Genomic DNA, 27,470 nt, shown 5'->3' with positions numbered 1-27,470 from the left:
TCACGTAGCCACTTCTCTGCTGTGCTTGTGTGGGTGTTAATCTAACCTTTCGCGGTGAGCGCAGTACATCTAGAATCGCAGTCCTGCGCTCTACGCGGTTGTGTGGGACTGGCGGCCGCACAGCGTTACGCAATTCGCGGAACTGTCAAAACTGATCAACAAGGCGAAAATAACTGATATTCAAAACTATAACATGAGAAAGATTGAAGAAGCTGTAAAAAATGAACGCAGCCTGAAATCAGTAAAAAAAGAAACCTGGCTTGGGACAAACCATGATGCATACACTAAAAGATAATATCATCATCAATCTCGAAGATATAGTAAAAGCAGCGGAAAAATTCTAAGCTGACCTGTACGCAGTACTCAGAGGAGACACGATACCTCACTTAGAAACAGTAATGAACAGGATACAGAAACTCTCCTATAACTAGCGATGAGGTCAGAAGGGCCCTGCAAGAAATGAAACGATGAAGAGTGGGAGGAGAAGGTGGAATAACAGTCGATTTGATCAAAGATGGAGGAGACATAATGCTTGGAAAACTGGCGGCTCTTTATACGAAGTGTCTATCGACTGCAAGGGTCCCAGAAAACTTGGAGAATGCAGACATTATACTAATCCACAAAAAAGGAGAAGTCAAAGAATTGAAAAATTATAGGACCATTAGCTTGCTCCCAGTATTATATAAAATATTTACCAAAATAATCTCCAATAGAATAAGGGCAACACTGGATTTTGTCAACCAAGGGAACAGGATGGCTTCAGGAAGAGATACCTTACAATGGATCACATCCATGTCATCACTCAGGTTATCGCGAAATCCGCAGAGTACAATAAGCCTCTCTACGTGGCTTATATAGATTACAAAAAGGCATTCGATTGAGTAGAGATACCAGCAGTGTAGGGGTTGAGGACGCACTTCGGGATGAAAATAAACTTGGGAGGGTTTATTTTACATTATATACAGAGAGGTGAGAGTCAAGTAGCAGTCGTACAGTCATTGCGGGCCGGCAGCAACTCGGACGCTGCGGCCCGCGGCAAGAAGTTCGAGAGAGGTGAATCAGGGAATGCTCCAGAATGCTCTGGTATCTCTGGAATGCTTCTTATAAACCCTTCGAGCACTGGAAGTCGCGTCATGTATGACCAATGGGAGAGTCCGCTCAGATGACGCCATTTTCGGCCAATGGTTGGAGCCCGTGCCGCGGTGTCACACCAGGCGGGGAGAGTCGCCGCTTGGTCCCCCTTGCTTGATCGCCGTCACAAAAGCCAGGTGGGGGCGACGCTGCCAGGCCTTCCCGGTACATCGCAGCCGTCTTGTTTCGGGACCCACTTTCCTTGCAACAATGCCGGGCTATCCCTTCGTTTTCTGGAAAACTCAAGCATTGAATAGCTCCACCGGCGGCGTACGAACTTGTTTGCACGTGAACTTGTTGGCTCGAGCGCTCCTCTGGAATGTGCTGCGATTCGATGTGGTCCGGGGGAACTCGAAGTAGCCTCAGGAAACGGCGCCACATCTAACAGCAGTCATAGAGGCACTACGTAATCAAGGAGTACAGAACGCTCGCGTAAAAAGCTTGGAAAATATTGCTACATGCGTGTGGTATTTGTTTGTTTGAACGAGGCGCGTGGGCGCCATCACTCCAGAAAAGAGGAGGAAGAACGAACTGGGCTCGTGCTGTGAATCTAACCGGTCAGCGCTGCAACCGTTGTTGTAAATATATTCTGTACATAGTTTCTCCTCTTACTGACTCGTCCTTCGCGTAAGAATATCTACAGAGGTTCTACAGCTACCTTAATTCTACACAAGAAAAGCAGGGAGATAGCTGTGGAGAAAGGGGTTAGACAGGGAGACACTATTTCTCCAAAGCTGTTCACCGCGTGCTTAGAAGAATTCAAGCTATTAAACTGGCAAGGCTTAGGAGTAAAGATCGACGGCAAATATCTCAGCAACCTCCGGTTTGCCGATGACATTGTTCTATCCAACAACAATGCAGACGAGTTACAACAAATGATTGGAGACCATAACTGAGAGTGTGTAAGAGTGGGATTGAATACTAATATGCAGAAGGTGAAGATAATAATAAATAGTCGGGCAAAGGAACAAGACATCAGGATCACCAGTCGGCCACTAGAGACTGTGAAGGAGTTCGTTTACCTAGGTCAATTAATCACAGGGAACCCTGATCATGAGAAGGAAATTCACGCAAGAATAAAAATAGGTTGGATCGCATACGGCAGACATTGCCAGCTCCTGACTGGAAGCTTACCATTATTATTGAAAAGTAAGGTGTGCACTCAGTGCATTTTGCCAGTGCTGACATATAGGGCAGAGAACATGATATAAAGTTAAGAACCCCGCAAAGAGCGATCGAACGAAGATTGGTAGGCATAACGTTAAGAGAGAGAAAGAGAGCGGTTTGGATCAGAGAGCGAACGGCTATAGACGATATTCTAATTGACATCAAGAGGAAAAAATGTAGCTGGGCAGGTCATGTAATGCGCCGGTTAGATAACCGTTGGATCATTAGGGTTACAGAATGGGTAACAAGAGAAGGGAAGCGCAGTAGAAGACGGCAGAAAACTATATATTGTGCGATGAAATTAGGAAATTCGCGGGTGCTGGTTGGAATCGGTTGGCGGCAGGACAGGGGTAATTGGAGATCGCAGGAAGAGGCCTTCGTCCTACAGTGGACATAAAACAGGATGATGATAATGATGATGATGGTGATGATGATGATGATGATGATGATGATGTAGGTGGTGGGCCCCCCCCGAAAAAAAATCCTGGGTACGTGCCTGGTTGGATGACTCCCTTTGTGAGCTGTTCGCAGATATGCTGTGGAGCAAAATCGTGGCTACCTCAATGTTGAAACTGCGAGATCATTTCCATAATCCTGATTTGAAACTAAACAACCTATGCGCAGCACGTAGCAGAGCGGAGCGAAAACTAATGAGAAAAACGAGAAATCCATCTGCGAAAACTGCATACAACAGGATAAACGCTGTCATCCGTCGTCACACAAAAAGGTTAAGAAGAGTTCAATAGGCTGCTTTCAGTGAGAGTTTGTCGGCGTTTACTCCCATGACAAGGATATGGGGAGTAATGAATAGCCTATCCGGAAAGATTCGCCTACACAGGCCATTTGAAGCACTTGCTTTAAAGCAAGGAAAAGATTTGCAAACCATTGCTGAAGATTTTGCAGACGTATACACACATCTGGCAGATCAGCACGAGTATCGAGCCCTCTGTTGTCTGAAGCATTTCATACCACGGATACGCCGTTCACCTGTCGTGAGTTGGATTTGGCGCTTAGCAAATTAAGAAGACGCTGTGCTGTGGGTCTCGATTTGATCAGCAATCAGATGCTGACAAATCTGCCATATGAACGAAAACGAGCCCTTCTGGACATATTTAATCACGTCTGGAGCACAGGAGAGATCCCAGAATCGCGGAAGACAGCATGGGTGGTGCCAGTGCTCAAGTCCGAAAAGGATCCTGAAACATCACCTCGTATCGGCCAGTATCGCTAACATCATGCGTATCAAAGTTGACCGAAAGACTAATATGTACGAGGTTAACATAGTACCTTGAGCAAGGAAATAGACTGCCATCATGTATGACCTGATTTCGTCCACATTTGAGTGCCCAGGACAGTGTCTTCGATCTACTAAGCCATATCGAGCACCATCGCGTAGACGGCCCTTCCACACTCGCCATCTTTATGGACGTTGCCAAGGCATACGACTGTGTGCTTCATACAGGCATGACCAACGGACTCCGAGCCATGGGCGTCTCGGGAAATGCTCTTCGATTCGTCCATGAATTTCTCAGTGATCGATGTGTCCAAGTTAAGCTCGGAAGTATAATGAGTGACAAGCGACGAATTTCCCCTCGGCGTCCCACAAGGAAGTGTCCTATCTCACTTGCTTTTTAACGTTACCATGGCCAGCCTTCCAGATGCCCTGAAAGTAGGTCGGACGGCAGTTCAAATGTCCATCTACGCAGATGACACCTGCATTTGGATCTCGGGGTACCGACACAAATGTTTGGCCCAAATAGCCCAGGCCGCAATCTCCACTATCAATCGCCACTTATCGACGCTTGGCCTATCTTTATCAGCGGAAAACCCTGCCTTCATGCTTTTCCCGGGAGTGAGACGCAAGTCAACACGTCTGACGCTGAATATCAGAGGGCATTCAATTCTTCGTGCAACTCATGTTCAATTCTTGGGCGTCACCATCGACAACAAGCTACTATGGCATGGTGCGGTCGAAAGTGTTGTGGCTGCACCAGTGCAAAGAGTAAACGCCCTTCGTCGATCTGCTCCGTCCGCCTTACCGGCAGCGGAAACTCCGGCCACACCGAGTGAGATGACTTCAGGACGTCTCACGGAGCCCTTTCTAACGTAGAAGACTCCACGTTGTATCATGCAGACCACGCGAGTCCGAAAACAGCCACCGCGTCGAGTGCCGCCAAGCGTATAGCATGGGATGCAACATAAAGCACTCTCCCATCGCGGCTAAAACAGGCAGACGCCTATAATAAAGGGAGCTATACGCAATTAGACGGTGCTACAGCGCCCATTAAAGAAGAAGGCCTATAGATAAGTGGTGTTGCCATTGCAACCCACTGGGAGGCCATCGTGCTTTCGCTGTACTGCCGGCAGTCACAAAAGGGACCGCTGACGTAATGGCCGCCACGTTTGGAACATCGTGACTATTCATCGTGAAAAAAAAATTCGCAATCACCCACCTGCTGGCTTCGTAGGTGACCTCGAACAGAAGAACGATGGAGACGAGCGAGAAGCCGTTCAGCGAGCCCGCCACCACCATGCGCAGCAGGACGAGCTGCAGGAACGAGTGCGCGCGCACGGTCAACGCCGCGGCGGCCACCGCGACCACGGCGCACGCGAGCAGGACCGGCCTGCGACCCGTTCTGTCCGCCATCTTGCCGAGGAAGGGCGCGCACACGACGCCCCCGAGGTAGGTGTAGAGGCGCGCCGCGAGCACCAGCCACGCGTTGGAGCACACCAGGTCCCACTCGTTCAGGGCAGTGAGGATGTCCGGAGGCAGGTCGTAGTCCCAGTCGCTGCACGGGAGCTCGCCCCGAAGCCCGGCGACGACCCCGGGCCACAACGCCGAGGAGGACGCGGAGCCCGATGTGGCCGCTGCTGCTGCGTCGTCCAGAGAGAGAGCGAACTTGCGTGAAGTTATATCGCAGTATCGGCCAACGGGCGAAGCAATAGAGAGATTTAGTTTAGGGGACGCAAGCGGCTTGCGTGCACAAGAATTAGGGCCGACGGTACTCCGAATGCGCAGACCCTACGTTTGCGTCTGCGCATGCGCAGAACCATCGCCCCTAGTTCTTGCGTGCGCAAGCCGCTTGGGTACCCTAAACTAAAGCTATCTAACCACTGCGATTGCGATGCGGGACTTTATGCGATCAACCTCACCTCCGCACCCGCCCGACGTCGCAATCGCGCACCGCCTGAACCATCCGTAAGAAGCGCGAGCAACCGAAATTTAGATAGATCGCTCGCCCATGTAGTACACACGTTTCGTTTCAGGGGTCCCTGATCGCTGCATACCTGATCGGTCACCGAATGCTGTCAACGCAGTACTAAAAAAAAAGACAGAACGTGTGTACTTTCCCGAGCTTGCGAATTTCCAGGAAAGTAAACTGTCACCCATTTTCCGATAACGAACTGTCAGCAAACTCGTCAACCCTAAACACGCCTGTGTGCTTACTACGCACCCGTGCCGTGCGAGTAGGGAAACCTGTAGACGGTGCATCTGCTGTAGTGGCCGTCGGGACCAACGGGAATGGCGGCGTGCTTCCACGCCTGCGCGCTCTGGTTGGCGAACTCGGGCGGCTGCCTGCACCAGTGGTCCACCGCGTCGACGGGCGCCAGCAGACGCATCGACTGGTAGTGGAAGGCGAGCGCCCCGAGCGACAGCTGGGCGCAGGCCAAGATGCGCAGCTGGTGCGATCCCTGGCCCAGAATCTCGCTCGTCGACGGCTCGGCCGACGTGAGGCGGTACGACTGCGCGTCGCCGAACGTGACCGTACTCAATCCGCGCGATTTCCGCTTGGGCGATGGCGACAGCGTGGGGTCCTGGCCATCGCAAGAGACCTGCGCATGCACATGCCAGTTCAGAAAAGAAAATCAAAGGGACCTCAGGAGGCGCGGGTTGAAATTGCGCCACTTCCATGCTTGTCGCGATATCTAGAGAAATTGCGGACCACGTGGTGTAATAGAATGATCAAATGGTTGCGGCATCGGCCAATCGTTGGACGAACACACGCGCTCGTCCCTATGCGCTCAGTCTCTACAACCCTGTGCAGTGCCGCGAAGGCTAGGGCTCGTTATCAGCCGTTCAGTAAACGAGCCTATTGTGCCCGTTCGGAGAAGGGAAGACGGCTCTCTCACTGTGTGCAGCTAATACTTCCGGCAAGCTTGCTTTAAATCGTCATCGCGCTGGGAGAGGTTGCAGGCTGACGATGGATGAGCCTTTCTCCGGATTGTCTATTCTGGTTTCCTGTCGCAACCCGTAATTTTTGCTTCACAGCCCGGAGTCGCCGAGGCCGAGTGCGGCTACCCAGTTGATGATAGTGCCCGAGGGTAGTACGCGATGGGTATGCACGAACAACCGGAAGGGCCCAGGGTCTACTTCTAGATATGCGCAGAAGCCGGGCGAGGGCCTCCCTGACAGTAGCATGCTTCCTTGTCTAAAACCTACGCTTCATGCTCAAGCTTCCCTTTTCGGCCAAGTGTTGACTGACTGTAGTCCCATGCGTTGTGGGCAAGTCGTGCATTCGACCTATATTTACTTCGATGTCCTGTCCCGAGCTGAGCCGGTGTTGCGGACGCCAGAATATCAACTAAAAAGCATTTCATGGGGCGTTATATTTGTGGTCACCCTACAGCCAGTCTTCGTCAGTGTGAAATGGCAGCGCTGCTAAATATACAATATATAACCACATAACATGTTTGTGTTAACACAAATACATTATCGAACTATACAGAAATCTTTTCTTCGCTTACCGTCGGTGACGGCACCTCCAAAGACGGCGGCATCACCAGCCTGTCATCCTTCCCGATCGGGGCGTAGCCGGACACTGGTCGGCTTTGGGCCAATACATTCTCGGACTCGTCCACATCTCGCACACCAATGGCCTGTGTACGTGCACAAAAAGTAGAAAAGAAGAACTGGATGTAATATCCAAGCATAGCCAGACACATCTTCGGATGGCAACCGAAGCTTTAAAATTCCTAACGAGCAAGCCGCCCCCGCTTCTAAATCAGCAAGCATCATGTCGCCCTCACATTGGTGTCAGTAGCGCTAAATTAAAACAACAGGAAAATTGACAACAATATATCGACATCATAGATGACAATGCCAGCAGGAAATTTCAACAGGCAGGCTAGCACAACATGGCGCAATACAACCGCCAATCCCTAGTTTCGAGCCCCGAGCAACCGACGCCACGAACACCGATCACTAATAGGCAAAACGGGTAGAACGGCTCCAAAACTCCCTCGTCGCGTCCGACATTAGCGCGGACACGCGCAGAAAGCTAATTAAGTCGGGGAAGAAGTGCTCGACATCGTGCACTCTCTTCCAGTTAGTACGTTAAAAAACAACGTCAGAGTACGACGCGGCCGAAACAAAGCTCGACGCCAACTTCCGACAGCTAGAGCCAACACTACTTTCTCTATTATTTTCTACAAGCATGAAAAAAAATCACGGCCCAAGCACCCCGTACAAATGCTTAACCAGCGAAGCTGAAAGGTGCGGCCCCGGTGTTTATCACTGGGTTAAGTCTGAATGTTCATTATACGACGGCTTGGTAGTGGTGCTCAAAATGTGTGCTCAAAATACTGGGGAAACTTTGCGCTAAAGAAACGCATTAGTACCGCCTCAAGTGTCAGCGTTAGTTCGTGTTTATTTGCGTGCACGATTTGCTTGTGTTTAATGGTTTGTTCAGTCAACCTTTTGCACTTTCTCGGTTCAATTTTTTCCTTGTAGTGCAGCGCCCGACTTCAGCAACATACGATTCAGGTGGCACACAGGGTTGGCACACAACAAGACAGCTTCCTAACCGGCGAGTCTTTTCCGCGTCTTAATCTATTGCAATCTAAGTCATCAAGTTTCATGCGAACGGTACTTAGGATAGATATGTTGTTTCATTGACCTATCGATATATATGTCACCGGTCAACGGTGGCCTCGCATACCTTAAGTTGAACAGGGCAGAGTCGATTAATCGACCGCCTTGACAGTCTTCTGCCAAACAGAAGCCCGTGTGCCTAATTACGACACGACTGCATGACTGCGTGACCGACCGACCGACCGACCGACCGACCGACCGACCGACCGACCGACCGACCGACCGACCGACCGACCGACCGACCGACCGACCGACCGACCGACCGACCGACCGACCGACCGACCGACCGACCGACCGACCGACCGACCGACCGACTGCTGCACTGGCCCCGTGTCCTTAAACTGGGCCACGACGACACGTCCTGACATCGAGAAAACGTGCTCACTGCCGCCATGTCCGGGGCCGTGGCCGCGTGCGTGATGCCGGTGCTCTCTGAGGCCTCGGCTGCCAGCGGGATGGACCCGAGTTTCTCGTCCCTAATGACGCTGCTGCTTTTTCCGCACGGCCTGGCCGCACCGCGGGTTGTGGTCGTCGTAGCGTTCTCGGAAACAACCTTGGCCACCGGCGTCGAAGTGGCGCTGCGGGTGGCGGCCAGGTCGGCTCCCGGGTCGATCGAGGTGGTCGTCGTAGCGTTCTCGGGAACAACCTCGGGCACCGGCGTCGAAGTGGCGCAGCGGGTGGCGGCCAGGTCGGCTCCCGGGTCGATCGAGGTGGTCGTCGTAGCGTTCTCGGGAACAACCTCGGGCACCGGCGTCGAAGTGGCGCTGCGGGTGGCGGCCAGGTCGGCTCCCGGGTCGATCGAGGTGGTCGTCGTAGCGTTCTCGGGAACAACTTCGGGCACCAGCGTCGAAGTGGCGCTGCGGGTGGCGGCCAGGTCGGATCCCGGGTCGATCGAGGTGGTCGTCGTAGCGTTCTCGGGAACAACCTTGGCCACCGGCGTCGAAGTGGCGCTGCGGGTGGCGGCCAGGTCGGCTCCCGGGTCGATCGAGGTGGTCGTCGTAGCGTTCTCGGGAACAACCTCGGGCACCGGCGTCGAAGTGGCGCTGCGGGTGGCGGCCAGGTCGGCTCCCGGGTCGATCGAGGTGGTCGTCGTAGCGTTCTCGAGAACAACCTCAGCCACCAGCGTCGAAGTCGCGCTGCGGGTGGCGGCCAGGTCGGCTCCCGCGTCGATCGAGGTGGTCGTCGACGACACGGCCTCCTTAAGGGGCGTGGATGCGTTGGATGGCAAGAGCATGCTCGCCTCGGAGACACGCGATGGTGACGATGTTCGCGTCTCACCGGCATGCCTCTTCTTCGATTTTCTGCAACGGGGCGATCGGACGACGCCGTATCAGCACATGCACTCCTCTCAGCAAAAGTTTACGAACCGCAGATCTCGCTCTAAAGCCGATTTTCATTTGCCCATTTTAATGTAGCTTCAATTCGGGGACCGCAGTCGAAATTTGGCGTTGAGATTTTCCAGGAAAGCCCCTCAATTTCATCTTGTGGACCTGAATTACGAATTGATTCAGTGTCTCCACAAGCCTGTGGTATGCGACTCAATAGAGAAGTGGCCCACAGAACGACCCCTCCCCGGAACTTTCTGTGTTAGTACGTGGCCTTACCGTTCTTTCCTTTTTTCCCCCTCGTCTTTCCCATTTGAGAGCGTAACCCTCTCCCCCAAAACAATTTCTGCCTATGTCCATGCTCACGGGTGCATGGCTTGGCACGGCGCGTGGCAAAAGTGAGGCTGTCGCCATAAACCTTTATGCAACAATTAATATAGAGAACTCTGACATAGGGATTGTTTAACTACAACGAGAATACCGGGCATCGTCTAATGTTCGTATTTGTGTGAGTTGCATGTTCTTGTGACGTTTTTCGTCCCGCTTTAACTTTCCTAAGTTCCAAGAAATCGTATTTCGCTATACCGGCAGGGAACAATTTTCTACGTACATGCATAATCTATGTGAGTTCTTTCGTACATGGCAAAATTTTTTTTTATGTAGTAAACTTTGCGAAGCCGTTTAAAGCCAGAAGAAGGAAGCCAGGCAAATCCTTGTACTGGCCACCATTCCTATACTGACTGAACCACCATGCTTACTGGTGGTTCAGTCAGACCGGGAACATGTCGCCGTAGACACTAGCGCTAGAGTTTTCCCCAGTAACTTTCTCAAGAAACTGTAAACTACGCATGGCCTCCGAGAAAGCGTTCTCGAAGTAGCTCGTGCAATCTCTAAGGTCATGAGCTATACCAGACCCAATAAACTTCTGCACTTGTGTAATCACAGTGGAATTGGCTGAGAAAGAGGCGGTTTGTTTTATTCTGCATCTGATGCGCGGAATGTCTCTTTCTTACATTTTCAAATAAAATTATCGCGATTCATGCCCTAAAGACCTGCGCATATAATTTTTCATGCGTTCTACGGCAAACTTATAAATTTGTGACTAGTTCTAAACAAAAAAGCGGTGGAATTGTATAGGCCCTCTTTATACCTAGTCTGAAGAGTCAGAAGAAGCGATGACGGTTGCACGAAGCAATTTTGGCTTCTGTGATAGAGGCGGGCGCACACTTTTAAAAAAGTTGATATAGAAACCAGTGCTGCACTTCTAGGATCGTCGCGATTTGTATCACGATTGCTACCCCTGCTCCATCTGCGAAAAAAACCGAAACTTTTAAATGCTAAATGCCAAGCCTCATCTTCGAGAACGTTGAGGCGAGCCTGTTTTTCCACAGCGGTCACGTGTATCATAGGCAAGTTAGGCAACGGTTCACTTGGTGTTTGCGCTGCATGTTATAATATGTTCATTTCTATAGTTGACCTGTGGAGATATTATGCGTCCAAAATGGCGTTTTGTTGTATGTTTGATACTAGAATACGCCGCTTTTCTTCCACGTTTGTCACTGGTCATCCCTGGGAATGTGCCACCGGGTCGGGTCGGGGCCGGAAGAAGGAGGAGGGGACTGTCGCTCGCTCGTTGGTTCGTCCTTCGTGCAGGCTTCTCGCTTACTTAGGCAATCGTCTTCGACGGTTTCTGTATATATATTTTTCAATAAACGCGAGAATTAAGTATGACCGCGAACGACGCAACCCTGCTAGCTGAGGGTGGGGAGGGAAGAAAAATTATTAGCGGAGAGTAAGGATCAGTGGAGGACGGGGTAAACGTTTATAAGGTGAGGATGAGGGTGACGTGACAAGGAATCGTGTGTTGTGTTCGGCAGAAAAACAAAAAAGAAGATCATTTGTACAGCTCTGTTTGGGAGTGGTTTGGTCTCAATAAAGAGAGTATAATTTTCCTTAAATTTCAGTAAGCCCCCGCTTACATTAAATCGGCTTGATCCAGCACTGTGCGTAAACTGCGAGGAACGCCACGTTGTTTTTTCTTCAGCCGGAAAACAAGATTCTTCGCAAACTCGATATATAGCAGACGACTACTCTTCAGTTTGCCACAACTGGGTGCCTGTCGGCGTCTAAGTTTGTGGCACTATAGTGATAATACACTATCGAAAAGGTCCCAGTAACGCAGCAGCTCACCTCCTCTTGGACGTTGCCGAGGTCACTGTGCCGGCCCGGGAGCGACTCCGATGACGTTTCGGCGCCTTGGAGTCTTTTCCTTCTGCCTTGGAGTGCGTGCCTCCTTCGCTCATGGTGCCAGCTAGACGCAAGGAGGCGTTCTTCTCGGTCGGGGAACTCGATCGCGGCGAAACGCGAAACGGCGTTCGATTCAGCTTCTTCTTCGTAACCTTCTTGGCACGTGCCCTCTGCTAAGGCACGCGGAAGCTTTGGCCCACATAGAGTTCCAAAAATGCATGACATTTTTAGTAAGAAGCCCCTTGCTGCGGCACTAGCTTTTGTTTTCCTTATATACAATAATACTGTCTCCGAATACTCTAGAATATACTTTTTTGACATTCTCATGCTCATCATTAAATGCTACAAAATTACCAGTTCGCACCATCGTTCTGTCATAAAGGGTCTGCTTGAACAGAAAATACGTATCGTGACGCTGCATTTGTCTAGTTGATTTGCGGGAAGCCCACCATAGCTATGGGAGCAAAACATTAGGGCACAGCTCATCGTGTTCATCTGTATTTAATCATCAACGTTCCAGATCTTCGTCTCCTTGGCGGTGTATGGTTTGGATGCCGTGACCACGGAGCCGGGCATCACACGGATGCTAAGCTGGCCCACGCCGTCGTCCCAACATTCTTGACATTGAACATCTTTTTAGATGTGGCAATTAGTTTATGTGTAAATGTGCTTTTCCATGGGTCAGTGTGTTTATACGGTAGTGAGTGAGGACTCGGACACTATTTAGAAAGCGTGCCGTGTATACAATGATTCGTACTTTGTATACGACATCGTACTGGTGGAACTGTGCCGTGATCGTGACTCAGTGTTGCTACCGTCTCTTGTTGAAATAAACTTTTTTCTAAATGATAATTACTTTGTGATGAATACGACGTCGGGAGTTTGGAGGAATAAAACATGGGGTTAATTCACACAGGGGAAATAGGGCAAACTTATTTACAAAGAAGGCATACGTACTTGCAGCAGTGCCGAGCAGCGCGTAGATGTTACAATGTAACACGGATTGTAATGATTGTAGTTACAATGTTTTCCCTAGATTGTGGCGAGCGGTTACATCGCTATCGGATCATCAGCTACATCGTTAGGTCCGAGCAGTCTAAGTCATACTGGAAGAAAACACACCTTACACAGAGCATGTTTCTTAAGAACCATCTGCTCCCCTAGATTACCCGCTAGGGAAACGGATCATGTCCTAATCTGCCAATCCGGTGGTCAAGTAGACGTCACAACCACCGATAAGGACAATACAAAGCAAACGCGCCACCTTTAAGATGATGGTGGAAAGGGGAAAGCGAATATTACCATACTCATTGTCGCAGCGACGACCTGGAGAGTTGAACAACCCAAGCCGCCGTAAGGAATGCCGCTCTCCAAAATTTCCTACCATGGCCTGACTGGCTTGATTGGTTGGCACGGCGCACGACATTTGGTGCTTGCAATTAGCAGCCTCTTCGACGAGGGCGGCTTGAGCAGGCTTGCTGAATCATGGCCTCCGAGATCCGCGCGAAGGTGATCTCCGAGGCCATGGCTGTATATTCCTTCTTCGGCAAGTAGTGCAGTTTCTCATCGATCCTAGCATCCGACCCGCTTCCCGCTCTCTCTGGAGCAGCGTTCAGGCTGCCGGGTGCGCCCGCCCACAACCGAAATGTTGGACGCGAGCGGCTCCAGTGCTACTAATCCTGCCGCTCCTTCCGTCCTATATATATATATATATATATATATATATATATATACACCGCTCGAAACCGTCGAAATTAAATACTTGGTCGTTACCTTGTAGCATCGTTTAAGTGTGTGTGTGGGGGGGGGGGGGGGGGGAGTATGTGTTTCTTCACATTCGGGTTCCACGCCACAGTTACTACATCTACAAGGAAGCAGCTATCGAATCCTTTTAAGCAGCTGCCTCAAGCACGCTCGCTACACTTCACTGCTGCACGCCTGATGAGGACAGCGCCATGGGACAATACATGGTGAAACATTTACAGAATCATGGATGCAAAACGTAATTACGTAGACTCCACGCACTGAGGGATCCGAAATATTATATTTTGCAGATGGAAATTTATGTTAATGGCCATGATTCGATAACGAGCGCTTACTGCCAACTGAATTCTTCTTGTTTGGGACAGATGTTTATATGCACTTCTGTGTCAAACATTTCCATTGGCAGTAAGCGCTCGTCCTTGCCTTTTCTGTGTCCTTCTATTGTGCTTCGCATTGCACCAATTAACCTATCGTCACGGCACTTACCCTACATAACCCTTCTGCATCCTGCACTGTGCTCGGATCTGCAGAAAGAATGAAATATATTTCGTTTCTTGTGCCTCCATTACGGCTTTTCCAGGTCCACTGCCTGCTACTTCGCTTCCTGAAGACAGTATTCTAAGGAAGATAACGAACGTGAGCGCAGTCAGCAGCGTCGGCAGCATGAAGCGCGCAGCACAGGCTCGAGCTACGGGACTGTGCTGGCGGTGCATCTTAGATCTGGCGGTCGCTTCGAATTTCAATAAATCTCCTTTCTAGTATTCATTATTCGGAACTTATTCCTTTACTCGAATTCTACCAACATCTCCGCTCTAGTGTTCCTAGAATCGAAGCCGTAGTTGCCAATTGCTTGCTCCCCAGCCTGCCTTTTGTTCACTTTTGCACTGAAGTTGCCCATGACTAATGTAAACACGGTTTGCGCCTTTCTCATCGTTAATTCAGTGTCTTCACAAAACTGTTCTATTCCTTCATCATCGAGAGTGGAGGGTGGAGCGTATTCTTCTACTACCTTTATTCTATACCTCCCATATTCAGCTTTATTACTATACGACTGCTACCCTCACATTAACGCTGTAGAATGCGGCCGCAGCGCTCCGATCGGGAGTTGTGGACCTGACTTCGGTGCTAAGCACCATCTAGTCGGCCGAAATATGGGGCGCTATACCATAAAACTATTCCAAAAGTTTCTATTCCAATTCTGCAATCGGCCCACCGCGATTGGTGAGTGAGTGACGAAAATTTGTTATGGATGCCTCAAAAACTTTTTTGGACCACCTCCCTTCACCTGTCTGTCACACGACGTCACGAAAACCACGGTAGTTCCCCATCTGATATGGCGTGTACACACTGATTATGCATAATTTGATTGAACAAAACAAAAATACTTATGTCTGATTCGACGCCTCTTGCCATTAGCCCTCGGCTATTGGTCAAAACTTTTCGGGCTGCACCCACTTCAACCGCCTCTCACGCGACGTCACAAAACCGCAAAAACTTACCGCGTCAAAGAGACGCGTACGCGTTAGACGCGCATTAATATGCCGAACAAAACTGAATTTTCTTCTGAATAGCTGCAGGTGGCCCCGTTCCGAAAGGAATAAAAGATGGCTGCCGCCGATCGCTCCGGCACTGGCTGCTCGCCCTTGCCGGAGAGCATGGGTTTATTTGTGTGTAATAAAACTTTTTCAGTGGCCATGTAAGGTTTTCGAGAACTTTCGCCACGTTTACGACCTCGTTCTGCCAACTCTTCGTTGCTGAGGATCCGTTTTAGCGCCATCCTTAAGCTTCCGTTTCATGCCGCCGCGATTGTCGACGAGCCACCACAAGCTAAGTAAGAGAAAGCGGAGCAATCGCAGACGCCTGCACCACCCTCCTCATCCGGTTGTCGATATTATGTGCATTCGGTCGGCCCCATCGAATCCCTCTCCACTTGAGCATGCTCCTCGCCTCTTGTGAGCCAGTTAGAGAAGACAAGCCGCTCAGTGCAGACAATGTTATTCGTTTTTCAACAAACAGAAGTTACCTCCTATGAACGAGGGGAGCATTTGATTGGTTTGTTCAGACAACCCTGCGGCTGACCTCCCGATGCTTGCGTCGGTGGTTACGCGAATTTGACGTCAGGACATTCGAATAAAAACATATTGGAATAGTTTTAAGTTATGCGGCCCATGGTCACCCTATGTGGTCCAAACCAAGGTACTCTTTGTAACCGATGTACTGAAGAAATCATGCAATCTTGTAACTAAATCTTGTAAATTATTTGTAACTACAAGTTTTGTTCGTTCGTACATCAGCGTCTGCGTCCTTCGAAGCTAAGTCACCCGTTAAGCGATCTGTCACCCACCGATCCTGCCGGACACCGAGGGTGCAGATGAATCACAACGAATCACATTTTACTCCCCTGCTGAGAGGATGCAACGTAAAGTTGAAGAGAAACGTCGTTGACACGAGTCTGACCCCGCTATACAGACAGCGCCAAGCTCCAGCTAATTAAGCGTCGAAAAGGAGGTGACGAAGCCGAACTGCGAAAGCAGCAACGCGATGACGCGAGAAGGCGCATTACCAAGTATGCAGCAGGCTATCGCTTTCACGTGCTACAGGAACGCAACATGCTGCCGAACCTATTTTAGCGTGAACAGAATTTTTCAAAATCAGCCGTGGCATCCAGCCCAAATCTATCTTTTCTCGAGAATACTCGGAGACGTATGTATTACATTGAAAATCAGTATGCGTAATTGACTAATTCTGAGATGTTCCCTAATTCACTCGTATACTAATTACTTCTACGCACACTACGCAATACATGAAATAAAGCCAGCTATTTCACAAGGCACATCCACTTGGAAAACACTGTGAAACTAGAAGAACTATTGAAATAAGGGCACTTAAATGGACACTTGAACAACTTTCTTAAAGAAAACGCGCTATCATGTACTGAAGCTCAAAAGTTGCTGGATCACCAATGCAATCGTCGGAAACGTTGCGAACGCGTATTTACTTATTTTAGCATGAACAGAATTTTTCAAAACCAGCAGTAGCATCCAGCCCAAATCTATCTTTTCTCGAGAATACTCGGAGACGTATGTATTACATTGAAAATCAGTATGCGTAATTGACTAATTCTGAGATGTTCCCTAATTCACTCGTATACTAATTACTTCTACGCACACTACGCAATACATGAAATAAAGCCAGCTATTTCACAAGGCACATCCACTTGGAAAACACTGTGAAACTAGAAGAACTATTGAAATAAGGGCACTTAAATGCACACTTGTACAACTTTTTTAAAGAAAACGCGCTATCATGTACTGAAGCTCAAAAGTTGCTGGATCCCCAATGCAATCGTCGGAAACGTTGCAAACGCATATCACGAAGCTTAGGATTCGCTGCATATTGATACAGCTACGTTGGTTACAATTAATAAATTTGAATATGTTGTATAAAGTATTTAGTTTAACAGTTACTTAGCAAAACAATAATAATCACTCAAATGCTCACTTCCATTTTTTCTACAAAATATGTCTCACAAAGTGTGGAAGACCAGCAAATAAAGGACAACCATTTTTTTAATCTACGCCGAAGGAAAGAATGCATTAAATCAGACAAAGGACATGCATTGTTATTATGGTTTGCGACTCGCAAGAATGTGCAAGGTTCCTTCGTCTTAGTCTTCGACATTTTTGTATTTTCGTTGCAATGTGGCTCCTGTCGACGCACCTTTTCAAGGAAATGGAAATCGTGTCGGGCTTGGAGGTTCGCCTTCTTATTTCAGGTCGCAGAATGAGCTTTGACATAGAAGCCGGGATGCAACGGTATCACAAACAAGGGCCTTTCATGATGTGAACCCCAGCGCCGCATGCAAACACGGTCGCTCACAACCACCAGAGTTTGCTACGAAATTTTTCTGCAGAAAGCAGTGGCACCATTATGTACGGTGATCAGCAAGTTTGACACTTTGGCCATCGTGAAAATGATTGACAGTACATAGTTAGCCTTAAGCTCATCCCTCTGGCTACTGGCGGATGCGCGACTTGATAACTTTCAAATTTCAGTACTCTGTGGCGTTATAAAAGCAAAGAATACCATTGACCATGCTAGCGCCCAGATGCTAATACCAAGATATCAAAGAAGTTTCAAACCAGAGGCGCAAAAATGGACAAGTTCGCGAGCTAATCAGCACTCTCACTGCAGTTGGACGGTACCGACCCCATGTTGTCTGTAGTAATCCTTGCAGTGACCCGCATGCCTAGTTTACCGAGACACTGTGTCCCACAAAAATGGTGCAAGCCAGCCTTTGGGCAGCAACTTTGGCTTTCAACATTGGGGGAACCACAGTCGTACTTCGAAGGTTACGCTTCAGTGTTGCTCCTTGAATAATGCGACCCGCAGGTGACAATAATTGCTTGTCTATTGCGGGCAAACCCTACTTTCTAATGTAAGTCGATAACCGGCATACGTTCATCAGTTTTAAAAATACGGGCCCAAGTTGAGTAAACGCGGTATATCGGTGAAGCATTAGATCATTTGATCCTGTAGTGTTGCAGGCAATAAATAGTGCGAACACGTATGAGGTAGAGGTGATCTTACGGAACTTTTAACCGCGGCTGTTTACGTAGTGGTATGGCTTGGACCACTGACGACTGTTGGCCACTGCATCCCCAAACTGTCTAAATGGTACGGGCGTTTTAGCTGCTAACTGGGTACCCCTAAGAGTGTCACAGCATAGCCACGAAATCCTGGGCACGTTGTTCACGCCTGCGCAAAAAAAAATTGTGTGACGTACATTGGCCCATCCCAGGAAGAACCAGATGCTTGGCTCGTGCGTATAAAATTTTTGAGGTTTTCCTCGGCGGCACTTCCCAAGTGCATCGTGTTTTCCAACCCGGAGTCATACTAAGAATGCGCCATTGGACCGGTTTCGCGGAGAAGCAATTCCCGTTCTACACGTTTGGGTTATTTTCTCAGTTCCATATCAATACTGCAACCCTTTTCCACATTATCCCTGCCGGGCCTCTCCCCCGCACTTCTTGTTCTCCTGCTTTCGTGCCTTTTATGTTCACTCCTGCGAGATATTATTCAATGAGCCAATCGGAAACTCATTATTTGCACTTTTGTGTTCATGGAGCACATATTATGACGCCTCCTGTATAAACAGATTCAAATACCGCCCGTGCTCTAGCAACGAGCTACTTACGAATTGCGATTCATACAGTAGTTATAATTGATCCGCCACGTAGTTTTTTGTGGAAAGCACATGATCTTTACATGCTTTTAGACAGTCTTTCTTAGGGGCTTCGGTATTCAGCGTATGCGAACTCAGCGCCCAGCATTTCGTTACGAAAAGGACGGAGAGACTCAAAGAAACACTTGCGAATTGTATGGGCTGAAATATAGGAATTTTGTTACTGCGGCAGCAGTGGTGGTTGAAAACGTTTGCTTCAAGTGCGCTGCAGCAGTTCTTGGCATTGGGGAAAAATCTTCATCGAGACACCAGGTATCGTGAGGAACAGATGCAAGCGCGGTGGTAATACGACCTGGCATAATGTGTTCCGTGAAGTCAACTCCTAACGCGTTCAAACTCTCACACTGGCAAACTTGTTGCCATAGTCAGTTGTTCAGGACCCCTTTCCTCAATTCCACTATCACTTACCGTTTTTCTTCTTTTGAAAAAGCATAGCATAGCAGAAAGCACTATTATTGTTACCACAAGAACAGCCAGAAGCCATGGCATGATTGAGGACGTAGATGACGTGCCGTCGTCGCTGTCAGCTTCTGCGGAGTAGCCGGGTATGTATGTCATACTACTTTACCGAGGTGTCGTGGGCCTGGCTACGGCTACTGGAATCTTTGATGTGTATTTCTTTCCATCATAACCATCTTCAGTTTTCGACCACTCCTTGTAGTCCAACTGCGCTATGTTTGATCGCTTGGACGTCAGGCCGTAGCTGTTGCTCACCACAGTAGCAAACTTCGCTCTCCAAATTGTAAATTTTTCTGCTTTCTCTGCCCAATCACGTGAAAGCGAGATCGCCACCGCGTTAGTCGTTCCCCCCGGACTAGCTTCCAAGTCACCCTGTAACAAGCTTGTTGAATCGATCTTCTCTTGGTCCTCGAAGTCATTCTCGAGGCCCTTTAAAGTCCTCACTCGCTCCGATATCGATTTCGGATACTGTTAGAGAAGATGTTAGAGAACTTGCATGCTGCAGCCGAAGCATAAAACAAATCCGTTTTGGCTGTACTGCGGTCGAGCTTTGGCTATATCAACTTCATGGGTCTTGTTTCTTTCCGTGTTGCCTTCACTAAGTCAACAAACACTACCATGCAATGCCTGAAAAACCTCCAACCTTACACTTTTGTCCTTCCCTAATCAAAGCAAGAACAAAGTAAATTGAACAACGTTTATTTCGGGATGAGTGCGTCCTGGCCTCTCAGAAACCGAAGCGGATGCCGGAATCGTAAACCAGAGTCAAAACTATGGAGGCGCTCTTGCTGATTTTCAGAGTTGTTCTACTGTCGTGCCATAGACGTTTTGATGGAGTTGTGGAGCAAGGCGTTGATGTTATACCAGGAAAAAAATTTTCTAATGTTTCCGTCAGTGTGCCCCTTTTCTTTCTTCCGCGTCAGCCCGTTCATTTCCAGCTATACCACAATGGCGAGGAATCCACTGCAGCACGATGGTATGCCCGGATTTAGACGCTTCAGCAAGCACGCACATGATATCATAAACCATACGACTATATGCGATTCTGCGATTCATATAATTGCTGATGAGTTGCAGTGCTGGCTTTGAGTTACAGAACACTGTCCACTTCTCCAGGCTTTGATGAACTATGTAGCGAATTGCTTCTCGGACTCCGATCAACTCAGCTGCTGTAGACAACGTTCTGTGTCCTATTTTGAACCGTTGTGCGATCCCCATTCCAGGTACCGTGTAAGCCGCCGCGGGAGAGGTCTGTGTCACAGAAATATCTGCAAAAACATGTTCGGTATACTCATACATGTAAGGAATGTAGGATAACACGAAATGCTTGAGCCCAGCAGCAGGCATTTTTGACTACATTATTCCGGGAATCGAGAGTCTCACCGTTGGCTTTGCCATCGTCCAGAGTGGAACTTCTGGTATGTCGTGCGGTTCGAAACCTGGCGGCAATAAATCTTGCTGCGACAACACGGCTTCTGAGCAGGCGGCGACAGTCCGTATGCTTGTAATGTTCGTCAGTGGATGATTACTGTGTCTAGGCAGTAGCCATAGATGCACTCGTAATTGCTCACGTTGCAGATAAAATCGAGCTGGGCCCGCACGTGCCTCTGCAATAGCGCCCCAAGTAGCGGAGGTAGCCAACAAAAAGTGTCTGGTAGAGCTGCAGAAGAGATGATTTGGATGGCCCCCACAATTTTCTAGACATATGTCGAATGATTTGAGTAAAGCTGTGCACCTTCTTGTCTTACTGCAGAAATGTGCTTCCACCAAGATAAGTCAGGGTCGATGATGACTCGGAGAAATTTGTAGTGGGTTACCTAAGGTATAATCTTCCCATCAATCATAACGGGGTAGCAGGCCATCCACCTCCGTGTAAATGCCAAGGCTACACTTTGTATCGGTGAGAGCTGCAGTCCTCGACTGTTTAGGTATGTCAACGTTATTGACACCGCGCGCTGCAGCTTCGTTTGCACTTGCAAGCGCGTTAAGCTCGTGGTCCATATACACATGTCATCTGCGTACACAAAGACCGAGACTGTGCCTGCGAGTTCTTTTACGAGTCCAGCGAGAACAACATTAAATAAGGTTGGGCTCAGTACACCTCCTTGAAGCACCCCATGCAGGAGAGACGGGGTGCTTCCTTGTTTCACTGTCTACAGTTGCCATGAATATGGTTCTCTCTTGATAGCTGGCTATGCACTGATGCATACGGCCACCGATCCCATGTTCTTCTAGGGCATTTGAAATTGCATCATGTAGAACATTCTCAAAAGCACCCTTGTATCAACAAAGACAGCAGCCGTCCATCGACGGCGACCTTTTTGATGTTCAATAGTTGTTACTAGGTCAATAATGCTGTTGATTGACGACCTACCCTTTCGGAAATATGTCATCGCGTCTGGATGTATATTACCCTTCTCCAAAGCCAACTCCACGAGCATCACGAGCATGCGTTGCATGGTTTTACCTATGCAACTGGCAAGCGCCACAGGTCTGCAGGAAAGCATAGCACGGAGTATCTTCCCTGGTTTCAATAATGACACGATCTTGCTTGTCTTCCACTCTGCAGGCACAGTTCCCTAGGACCAAGTGAGATCGTATAAAGCCAAAAGCTCTTCAGTCGCTCGAGAGCCTAGATGACGCATGGTAGAATAGGTAATGCCATTACCAGTCCTGTATGCACAAGGCTGGCCATGGCTTTGAACATCATGTTATGCGTCTGACAACTCGGATTTCCCCTCCAATGTTCTCGTAGCTGCAAGCTTTTCCTTGCTCCAAGAGTTCAAACAGGGTCCCAACGGTTCAATAATGCCAAAAAAAGCAACCAAGGAGCTACGTAATGGTGCTGTATGTTCATGCCACCTCATACAACTTAAAAAAGGATAGGGCCAAAACATGGAGCTGACCTCATATTCACAGCGCCTAGCAAGTTCTCCAAACTGTGGGTCCTCGTCAGCGATAAAAAGAAAAGCTAAAAGATCGTACGCGCGAAAAGGCGCTTGAAGCAGTATACTGTCTGCGCAACCAGAGTTCTGCACCAACTCCGGCTAACGTGCGGGGGAGTATAGTTCGGTCAAACGGGACCGATGTCTCAACGATATACCCAGGTACAGACTATTACAGGTTACAGAAAAAAAGAAAGGTAGCAAATTACTTTTCCTATCACGCTGTTTTTTCAAAAATGTAATTGATTGATTACGGCTAGCCATTACAGTCCCACGAAAGTCACTTATGTTATCAGTAAGAGCAAGGGCAGGCTGCAGAGAAAAACATTGGACGCCGACCAGGTTAATAACTTATTGACTCGTGCAAGTGAGCGGGTGGGCGGGCGGACAATTACATATAAGAATAGCGTTACACAAGTACCTAAATGAAAGCCTTCAGTCAGTCAGTCAAGAACTTTATTGAAGTCCTGAGGAGTCTCAATCCGTTGGAGATCCCACGCGGGGAACTCCTCCGGCAGAAACCGTAGGCGACACCCAAGTCGGGACGGGAACGTGGTGACGCTCCGCCAGTTCTTGGGCCCTCTGGACGGCCTTGAGTTGGAGTCTGAGGTCCGGGCTTTTGAGGGCTTCTTCCCATTCGGGCTCACTGGAGAGAGGGCCCTTTCGTAACGCGGTACATTGCCATAGCATGTGCGAGAGTGAGCAATAAAGTTCTGGGCAGTCTGGGCAATTTGCCGGGATTTCTGAGTTATAGTGACTTAGTAGGCCTCGTGACGGATACGAGTCCGTTTGTAGAATTCGAAACGCGGCCGCCTGCGCGCGTTCGAGTTTGGCGTGTGGGAGCGGGAATTTGGTTCTGCCTTTCCGATAGTGGAAGCCTTCAGGAATCACATTTTTAATGTAATTAGATTTTTCGGGAACTTCACTCGGTTTGCTGTATATATGTCTGCCCGTTTGTCCTTTGACTGTCCGTGCTCCTTTAGCAGTTCAATGAAAAGAGGTAACCTACGCGCTAGTTTATGTGTATCGAACCTATGAACAATCGAGACCTCTAATCTAATACGGGAATATTGCGGCAGAGAGATTTAAAGAACCACACCGATCGTTAGAGTGTTTTACTCGGCCAGAAAAAAGTAAAAGTGGTATCAATTATCAGTACGCTTAAGCATCAGGCTCCAGTGGGGCATTATAGTCTATCGGGTGCAGGCGTGGTCTAAAAGGAGCACCGAGACTTCTCTGCCATCGGTGAATCGGCCGCGCAGCTGAACACCGACGCAAAGTCCCCCGCGTACATCAGTGCCTCGTTGAGTTCACGCACAGATTGAGGAGTCGTATCCAACGGGCATCTAGACAAGAAGGCCAAAATATAAGAAATCTCTCCATGTGACATTTTCAGCAGACCCACAGCCGGCCGCGCCTGGTCCCAGTCGGTACGACTGAAAGACTTAAGCGCAGAAGACAAGCCCAGAACGAGAGGCACCGATACGCTCTCGTTCATCCCGTTCTCCACGGGGTTGAAGCATGACCACAGGCGTTTGATCTCGGCCTCAGTCTTCGGCGACCACAAATGACCGCTGAGAACCACTTCCCAAACAGCCTGTGCTACCAACCACCCGAGTGCCGCCATATTAGGTATCTCCGAGCCCGTCGCCGGGCCAGTGCGAATCATGTCAAGCATAACGGCAGGAATCCAAATGTAGCGTGCTTTCGGAAACTTTAGGAATTTAGTGCCCTGCTGGCTGTCTCTTCGGGCGTGGAAGTCATAGGCGCGACCTTTCAGCAGGTTTTCGGCAAAGACGGGTGCGGGCTTCAGCGCCACGTCGGTGGTTGGGCTCGCTTCCGCGGTGGCGCTGAGGGACAGCATGGCGAAGAAGTCTCCGAGACGGTCATCGTCTTCGGCGTCGAAGATACGGCTTGCGCGGCACTCGCGGTACACGGTGTCTCTGACAGCTGCGAATATGTCACGCAGCCGGTCTTCCTTCTCGGGAGTCCTCAAGTATTCGGCCGCGAACATGTCCCACACTTCCCCGACGTCCTGCACGCTGGCCTTGCAGATTTCCCGCACGCGGTCCGGCTGGCCGGCGTACGACTTGTAGAACTCGTACGTCCCGCTCGCGACACTGTGGAAGAGCAAGTAGACCGCCTTGTCACCGTCGGCTTCGCGATGGTCGCAGTACGCGTAAGCGTCGTGGACCGCCTACACTCCTGCGACGCCCTTCACACTGATACGAGTGTTGGCGTCCATAGTGTAGCCCACGGTAGCCAGGGCGAATCGCAAGCCATCCACGTGCCAACACGTTCGTTTCAAGGCGTCGCCGGTGGCGCGCCATCTCGAATTATTGTTCTCCGAAATGAAGCGACCGCATACGCTGCCGATCAGCGCCTTCACTCTGTCTGGCCTGACCGAAGCTATGCCTAGCTCCGCTACATCTTTGACGGAGGAGGTCAGGATCGCCGGATGCAAAGGTTCGAGCGAGCAGAGCGTGGCGACGGTCAGCTCCGCGAGCGGAACCCTCGGCTCGTAGTTGACCTCGACGGCGGTCGGAAGTTTGTACTTGAGGGACACCGTGGCGGCATAGGCGAGGGCGTTCCAGGAGTCCGGCTTGGCGAGGAACCGGTGCGTTTCCCTCGCCAGGACTTGGGCTAGGTTCGAGACGAAGCCTTCCTTGTGACGCATGGCCTCGGTGCAAGTCTTGTAGTAGGCGGTGAGGAACGTCGCGCCCTTGGCCTCCCGCAGGCGCCACGGCACTCGGCCCGTGACGACCATTTGCTCGAGCTCGAACTCGCGGGCCAGTTGCTTCCAGAGCCTGAACCTCAGACCATTGGTGCAGACCCGCGCGTAGAAGTCGTGGCAGGGGTCGCAACTCCTGTTGAGGAATCGCACCGCCTCCCGAACGTCTTCCGGGCAACAGAAAGGAGGCGGCGAGCTTGATTTGAACAGGTAGCGCTTGTGGCTCATCCCGTACACTCCGAGTGAGATGACGGCAATGACAATTGTCACGGCGGCTGCAACTGAGAGCACGCTGAAGAGCAAGCGGCAGGGAAATATCCTCAGCTGACCGCTGAGAGCGGGAATGATGAAAACCGTCGTCTGACAAGGCGAACGAGTCGGGTCGGCCATCCTGTGTGCGGTCAGTGTCTTCGTCTTCTTTGCTGCCACCGGACCTTTCGTGCTGCACGTGCAAACCGCTGGATTGGATTTGATTTGATGGGATTGTAGGTGTTTACTGACAAAATGCGTGGGCCAATTACGCGACGCATGCGCCTTCCACTGGGGGGGGGGGGGGGAATGATACTTCATGGCATTCACAGTCTATACTTAGAACCGCCCCATTCATGGCCGATCGTCCAGAGTGGGTTGCGCCATTTCATTTGGGAACAAGAACAAGAATATGTTAGTTACATCCATGCATGTATACGCAAAGATTGAGCACTGAAACCTTCATTACTCCTCACCGCTCTATCTTGACTATGGTATATCCTGTAAGTCACACAATACTTCGCGTACCTGTATCTAGGCTTTGAAGAAAGTTTCCAGAAGGAGCTTAAGCATCTTGGCATCATCTTTCAAGCAACAGCTAAAGACAACGGGGTGTAGTAAGCATGACGAGATGTTCGTGTCGTTTACGATGGTATTAGGTCGAACAGAAAAAGGTTCGGTTGTTCGGATCTGGTTCAACGCACTTCAACTTCGTTCAAGTTCCGTTCGGGAAACAGGTTCCACGCACTGCGCTTTGTCCTCCGTCTCCCGTGTTACTGGCACAGGCTGGCAAAATAAACAGAACCCTCACACTCGCTAAGGAGGAATAAACTTTCATCTTGGAAACAGTATTCCGGGGTAAGCCCCGGTTCTACTCCCGGTGGGAGGTCTCCTCATTCCAGGAACCCTCTGGCCTTCGCTGCCTCCTTGGCCCTGGCGACGAGGCGTAGTTGTTGTTCCAGGTCTTCGGAGACGAGCTTGGCCTCCCACGTTTCTATGAGGTCTTCGCTTTGTGTGGCGTTGCAACAGTTTCTCGGTGAAGGCAATACGTCTTTGTCTAGATGCCATGGACATTCCATCATCAGGTGCGCTAAGGTGTCCGGTACGCCGCACATGGGGCAGTGGTATACTTGTATCGTTGGGTACAGTCTATGCATGATGTTTCCGTTGATGTAAGTATTACTTTGCAGTCTTCTGAGTCTAGTGCTTTCTTCTTTGTTGAGCTTAGGGTGAGGTGGTGGGTACACCCTGCGTTCCAGCCTGTGATGTTGAAGGATCCCCGAGTACGTGATGGGTGCGGTCTCTGCCTCCGCTGACGCAGACCGGGCGTCTCGAGAGTAGGAAGGGTTGTTGACCCGGCAGGTGTGGCCTCGGGCCGCGGCATGTGCCGCTTCGTTCCCCTCCAGCCCCTCGTGCCGAGGAACCCATGTCACGCAGGTGTGGGGGATCGGAGTACTGCGGCGCTTCAATATCTTCAGTGCTTCTGTCGACACGCGACCATTAGCGTAGTTCCTGACGGCTGCTTGAGAATCGTAGAAGATGACAGCTGCGTCCATGCACGTGGTAGTTGCTAGGGTGATCGCCGTCCCTTCTGCAGTCTCGGGGTTTTGTGCACGGACTGTGGCAGACGCTAGCTCTTTGCCCTGAAAGTCTACGACGCTCAGGGCGTAACCGTTTCTTTGCGGGTATTTGGCTGCGCCGGTGTATCTCGCGCCCCGATCTTGCCTGTGTCTTCGCCCTAGAGCATCCACTCGCGCTTGTCTTCTTTCCTTGTGGTACGTGGGGTGCATGTTGCGTAGAATTGGGGCTATGCACAGGTATTTGCGGAAATTTGAAGGAATTCTTTCTTTTCGGTCCGTGGTGGCTATAAAGGTTTCACCGAAGCTTACCCTTTGATTAGAACGACTGACGCTCACGCTCACACTCACTAACAAATCGGTTTTTTGCTTAGATCTCCCCCCCCTTACTTCGACTCAAGCTAATCGAAATTCTACTCCGCTAGCCAACTCCGACTCATGGGTTGGCATGAGTGAGTCGGCTATCATGAGTTAGCTTGCCGACGAAACAAATAGCCAGAAATAGACCAACGAATTCGTCCGGCGTTGCTAGAAAAAAAACTGGCTGTGGCTTAGCTAAGGTTAAGCCCAGGATGCGAAGCATACTAGCCTTTATTTTAACGCGACAGCGTTAAGGAGCTCGTGTCGCAGAAAATCCGGTGTCGTCGGCGGCTCAGGCGTGCGGCGCTTGCTCAGGCGCACATTTCGTTGTCGCGCCGAACGCTGCGTCGCTCGACGCTCACCGCGTCCGATGCAGGGCGCGTATTCGCTGCGCCGTA

General features: G+C 49.9%; 2 protein-coding genes across 2 annotated transcripts in view; both read right to left on the bottom strand.

Annotated features, from left to right (window-relative positions):
* The window catches only part of LOC139061021 (uncharacterized), a 230,374-nt gene extending 225,568 nt beyond the window's left edge, over positions 1 to 4,806 (bottom strand). The window contains exon 1 of the mRNA XM_070540439.1: positions 4,752 to 4,806. The gene's annotated coding sequence lies outside the window, so the exon portion shown is untranslated. The remainder of the gene's footprint in view (positions 1 to 4,751) is intronic.
* Positions 4,807 to 4,809: 3 nt separating this feature from the next.
* LOC139047011 (uncharacterized) lies at positions 4,810 to 18,178 on the bottom strand. The gene is made up of 7 exons (XM_070520946.1): positions 18,097 to 18,178; positions 11,686 to 11,806; positions 8,556 to 9,471; positions 7,045 to 7,176; positions 5,754 to 6,132; positions 4,908 to 5,172; positions 4,810 to 4,846 (listed from the first exon to the last, which is right to left on the bottom strand). Exons 2-7 carry the CDS (start codon positions 11,796 to 11,798, stop codon positions 4,810 to 4,812), a joined length of 1,842 nt encoding a protein of 613 aa, XP_070377047.1. The 5' UTR covers positions 11,799 to 11,806; positions 18,097 to 18,178.
* Positions 18,179 to 27,470: the final 9,292 nt, after the last annotated feature.

The sequence above is a fragment of the Dermacentor albipictus genome, chromosome 6 (assembly GCF_038994185.2).
Source record: "Dermacentor albipictus isolate Rhodes 1998 colony chromosome 6, USDA_Dalb.pri_finalv2, whole genome shotgun sequence".
In the NCBI taxonomy this organism is placed as follows: domain Eukaryota; kingdom Metazoa; phylum Arthropoda; class Arachnida; order Ixodida; family Ixodidae; genus Dermacentor; species Dermacentor albipictus.
The sequence above is the reverse complement of the archived record's forward strand: the minus strand, read 5'-3'. Positions and strand labels throughout refer to the sequence as shown.

What these genes read in the sequence shown, in the direction of transcription:
- LOC139047011 (XM_070520946.1), bottom strand. Translation starts at nt 11,798, where the DNA reads ATGAGCGAAGGAGGCACGCACTCCAAGGCAGAAGGAAAAGACTCCAAG. An exon ending in TCGGCAACGTCCAAGAGGAG is followed by an intron (nt 9,472 to 11,685) that starts GTGAGCTGCTGC and finishes GCCCCGTTGCAG; the next exon opens with AAAATCGAAGAAGAGGCATG. An exon ending in TCCCTACTCGCACGGCACGG is followed by an intron (nt 5,173 to 5,753) that starts GTGCGTAGTAAG and finishes TGGACGACGCAG; the next exon opens with CAGCAGCGGCCACATCGGGC.